This window comes from Nannospalax galili, unplaced genomic scaffold, assembly GCF_000622305.1.
Source record: "Nannospalax galili isolate Female #2095 unplaced genomic scaffold, S.galili_v1.0 scaffold381, whole genome shotgun sequence".
NCBI classification, from domain to species: domain Eukaryota; kingdom Metazoa; phylum Chordata; class Mammalia; order Rodentia; family Spalacidae; genus Nannospalax; species Nannospalax galili.
Genome location: NW_008347312.1, coordinates 1,689,913 through 1,695,049, shown reverse-complemented (window position 1 = coordinate 1,695,049; position 5,137 = coordinate 1,689,913). Strand labels below are relative to the sequence as shown.

Sequence of the window (5,137 nt, the reverse complement as noted above, 5' to 3'; positions counted from 1 at the left end):
CTCTCTCCTCTCTCTCTTTTTTCTTAAGTCACTTTGAGTTGGGATTCTGTTTCTTTTAGTTAAAGGGATTTTGCACACACCCACCTTCCTCCTGACATTAAACATCCCTCACCTCCCCTGCTTTGGCTTGCCACTCTTAGTCAGCCCAGGCTTTTACAAAAGACAGAAAAAGCAATTGACTTCATGCTGGTTCTCAACCCAACAAAAAGCACCTGTTCTTTAGTTTGAAGTGAAGAAAAGAACTAAAGGAAAATATAAATTAATCTCTCAAAAATATATCTGTCCCACTATAGCTTGGAGATAATGTTAGCGGTACAGCTCGACAATAAAGACCAGAGGTGGGTGAGTTGATCTGACAAGCTCCCAAGGGTTACAGAGAAATGAGACGCTCCTGTTGTGCACTGATGGCGTACAAGAGCTGCACCATAAGGAGAGCTACAGAAGATGTGCTGCTGGGTGTGGTGGCACATACCTGTCATCCCAAGTGTTGGGAGACGGGCAAGATGAGTTCACAGAGCAAGTGCTTTAAAAAACATAGTGGCCGGGCTTGGTGGCGCACGCCTTTAATCCCAGAACTCGGGAGGCAGAGGCAGGCAGGTCCCTGTGAGTTCAAGGCCAGCTTGGTCTACATATTGAGTTCCAGGACAGCTGGGGCTACAGGGAGACCCTGTCTCAAAAAAAAAAAAAGAAAAAAGATAATGCTCACACTTAGCTTTCCTCTCCTCTCGGTTAGTCGTACAGTCTGGATATCATACCCTACTTTTTCCATCCAGCACAGAATGTATTGTCAGCTCAAGCAGAGAAAGCAGTAATGAGTTTTCAGTGTTGGGTTTTACTTAAAATGTTGAAAATCTACATATTCTGGAAACAAACAAAATAAGGCTAATGGATTACCTGTCTGGGGCTCCTGTTTGAAAAAAAAAAAATGTTGCCTAAAAATTAACCAGCTTCCACCCAGGAATTTTTCCCCCAGTGTTTTAAGACAGGGTCTTATAACATAGCCCTGACTGGCCTTGAACTCAAAATTCTCTAGCCTCAGCCTCCCACCTAGGATTTCCATCAAGGTTGGGTAAGGACCCTCTCACCTCTGTTCATATCATAGCCCCTGGGTGTCCATGGCTTTGTGAGTCCCTTACTTTTTCTGACCTACCTAGTTGGTATTGAATTTGCACAGGTTTTGTAACCCAGAGTACCTGATGATCAATAAACAGTTTTTGTGTGGGAAGTTTGGTTGTTTCTGACCTGGCCTGGGGTGAACATCTAAACGACAAGTACTACAAGGCCCAGAGGTGAGAACTCCAAAACTAAAGGTTCAAGAACTGAAGACTGACTTTAAAATGGCTGGAATAAGAAAAGCTTAGTCACTTACTAGCTGATTGACTTTAGGTGGATCACCTCATCTCTGTCAGCCTCCCTTCCAAAAAAGAAAGACTTAGAGGGTTCTGAAACTATGGGCCAAGCAGTGGTTACATCATAATCACCTGAGGCCATTGTTCAGGTTCCTGTTCTGGCCCTGCTCTGGGCCGTGAAGATGAAAACAGATGCTGCCTTAGCAAGCAGCCCCAGGTGATTCTAACCATACCTGAGTTTAGGAAGCGCTGGAGTGAATAACCTCAATAGCACCTTGCTGAGGGGTCACTGACCTGCTGCTGGGTGGCCGATTTGGGTGGAGCTGGGACTTGAAGGGGTACACATTGTCAGACCTCCCTTCCAGGCTCCTGGTTCAAAAAGACCCTACAGAATCTAAAGAGGAAAGCTAGCCAGTCTTGGATGTCTCTGGTATCTTTCCCCAGTTCCCACCACAAGAAGGCAGCAGACACCTGGGCTCTACTGGTCTAAACCATATTTCTCTGCTGACCCAGAGGTTCGAAAAGTGGAAAAGAGGGCCAAGTCCTGCTTTTGTAGTGGCTAGAAATGCAGTTTGACTTGGCAGAGGTGGTTACTGACCAAGTGGTCCAGTGGTCCCTTCTTCCCTGGATGAGGAAGCTTTTCCCTTGCCCTGCCCCAAGCTGCAGTGGTGCAGTCTGTTACCTTGGAGACCAGCTAACACCTTGGGCAACCGTCTCCATAGAGTTGCTTGGATCAACTATAAGTGGGAACCAGGAGAATCAAGGTCCTGAGGTGCCTCCTTGGGAAGAGCAGGAAGTAAATGAAGAAATGCAGATAGAGGTGAGTATCACAGGGTTGGTAGGTGGGAAAGGGGAGTTGGGGAAGCCCAAACCAATCTGCTTCCTAGGTAGCAAGCATTGTACCAGGTGCCGGGCTCTGCCAAAGTCACCGAGACATCTTGACCTAAGGTTGTGAGGGGAAAGCAAAGAGGACTTCTGCAGAATGTCCACCATGGGGCTTGAGAATAACAAAGAGGATTCTGGGTTTCCTTGGCAGACAAAGGGAGCACAGGGTGTTTGTTAGAAGCAAGAATGGCCTGAGCGCAGGATGATATAAAATAATAAAGTTTGTAAGCAGAGGTTGCCAGGGTGCAGAGGACGAGAGGGGAGGGGGAAAAGCCAGGAGTGGATTCTGAAGCAGTGGCAAGCCTTGGGAAGAAGGTCTGGCCTGATTGACTTAAAGCACCAAGAACCTCTGCCTGGTTCTTTACAGGAGCAATAGATCAACGGCATACAGGAAAGCTCATTCTACAAGGATTGCACAGGAGCAGAGTACTAGAGGTAACTGCAAATAAAAATACAAGTCCTGGGCTGGTAAGTTGGCTCAGCAGATAAAGGCACTTGCCACCAAGTGTGGTTCTCAGGCCCCATGTACTCCAGTTGTCTTCTGGCCTCTACAAGGGCACTATGGCATGTGTGTGTGCAGTACACACATACTAAACAAACATACATGTAAAAAAATTACATGCCCTGCAGATGGCCTTATCATGAATAAACAAATATTTAGAAGCATCCTAGATTCAGCTATAACTAACCAAGAAGTTAACTGAAGACTTTCTTGTATCCAATAACAATGTTTTTAACCAAAATGCTATTTGCCTAGAACCAGTTCACACATTCTCCTCTAGTCCGACCACTCACCCAGAGTGATGCGGTCCACCTTTGCCTGAACTCTGGACCTGCCCTTGCAGATGATCCCAGTGATTATAGAAGTGAAACCTGTTAGGAATTCTCAGCAATCTTCATCAGAAGGAAAGGGGGCCAACACTAACTGGGGGGGCGCCAAGCCACTCACAGAGAGAAGAGCAGGCATTTCATCTGGTGGTTGGAAGGGTCCTGGGTCCTCATGAGTCAAGAGGATGGATTTAAAACTTTTTCTTGTGGTTTAAGGGGATTTTCTCTTACAAGGTAGCTTGGTCCCTGGAGACAGCCTAGCCTTCTCCTCTACCTGGTGGGTTTCCCCTTTGCTGTAAGATAAAGGGTTTGATAACAAGGGAGAAGGACTCAGTGAGTAACAGGCCGTAAGGATTAAGGATGAGAACCCATTGCCTCATCCCCAGGATGTGCTACCCTTATTGCATTTATTCAATGAATGTTTTTGAGCAGCTGCAATATTCTAGATATTATTTTATGCAAAACAGCCTAGCAGTGAACATTACTTCCTGCCCTCCAGGGTCTTACATCTAGTGGAAGGGGCAGACAGTAAATGCACAGGTCAGACGTTGAAATACAGTATGGAGGGGGTGCTTCAGAAATGTGCTCACAGACTCCTCTCCAACAAGGTTTCATTTAAGCCAGGATCTGAAGGTAAGGGCTGTGTCCTGTTCATCCTGTCTCTCTCAGGACTAGCTCTCTCTGGCCACCAAAAAACACACTACAAAAGTGTATGGACGGGCTGGAGAGATGGCTCAGTGGTTAAGAACACTGGTTGTTCTTGCACAAGACCCAGGTTCAAATCCCAGCACCCACATGGCAGCTAACAACTGTCCTTAACTCCAATCCCAGGGGATCTGACAGCCTCTTCCATCCTCCACAGGCATTGCATGACACAGGTGCACTTACCTACATGCAGGCAATATACACATACACATAAAATCTGAAAAAAATAAAATTTTTAAAAAGTATATGAATTTGGGTTGGAGAGGTGACTCAGCAGTTAAGAGCACTTGCTAGTCTTCCGGAGGATGTGGGTTGATTCCCAGTACTTACATGGTGGCCCTGTCACCCTCTTCTCACCTTTTCAGGCACTACACACATACCAGTAAACATACCAGCAATCAAAACACTCGTACAAATAAAACTAATTTGAAAAGCGCATGGGATCGATGATTGCTTCCAGCCTTGTGCTAAGCACTTGAAAATGCAGTGCGTGTTTCATTCCACATTCCTGTAATACTTTGCATCTGGCAAACTGTTTACAAAGTCATGAAGTGGGCAGAGTGGTAGGTGCAATTCCCACCGCATTCTGTAGCTGAAAAGCCGAACATGCAGAGTTCTTTCTAGCTAGCACACTGCATTGTTAGTCTGATGTGACCAGCCCTCCCAAATTTGCCCACACAAGTCATCCCACAATCCAGTAGTGTAGGTCTCTGAATTCTTTGGAGACTGCTAATTGCTCCCTGCGAAAGGGGAACTGAGACACTTGGGGTGGGGGAGTTCCAATGTTCTAGAGGCATTTCTGTTTTAAGGGCTCATGCCATGGCAAGGGTCTCCCAGGAAAGCTTGCTGAGGTGAAGTCAGTTTTATTTTTTATTTTTTATTTTTTTTGGTCTTTTTGAGACAGGGTCTCCCTGTAGCCCCAGCTGTCCTGGAACTCACTATGTAGACCAGGCTGGCCTTGAACTCACAGAGATCCACCTGCCTCTGCCTCCCGAGTGCTGGGATTGAAGGCATGTGCCACCACGCCCGGCCAGTTTGACTTATTTTTAAGACATTACCACATTATCCTGGTGCTTCCCAGAAAACAAGCATCTTCTGAATAAAGGATTAAAGACGAGAAAGGGAAAAACAAGATCTGCACAAGAGTGGGCCCCTCAACATTATTGGCGGGGGGCGGGGGGGAGGTTACTAGGCCCCATCCTTCCCTGAGGATACAAATGCAATTAATGGTTTCTGAGGGGAAGGAAAGGCATTTCCTTCAGTGGCATAGCCACTAGTAAGGTGCCTGTGCTCCTTACTGTAAATAACCTAATAATCTTCTCCACATTCCTATAAGCAGCCCTAATTAATAAACTCAGTGGATCACAAAA

General features: G+C 46.2%; 1 protein-coding gene across 1 annotated transcript in view; it reads left to right on the top strand.

The window, feature by feature from the left end:
• Positions 1–2,149: 2,149 nt before the first annotated feature.
• The window catches only part of Vwa3a (von Willebrand factor A domain containing 3A), a 59,024-nt gene continuing 56,036 nt past the window's right edge, over positions 2,150–5,137 (top strand). Inside the window, 1 exon segment of the mRNA XM_008843831.2 lies at positions 2,150–2,169. Coding sequence (XP_008842053.1) covers positions 2,150–2,169 — 20 coding nt within the window.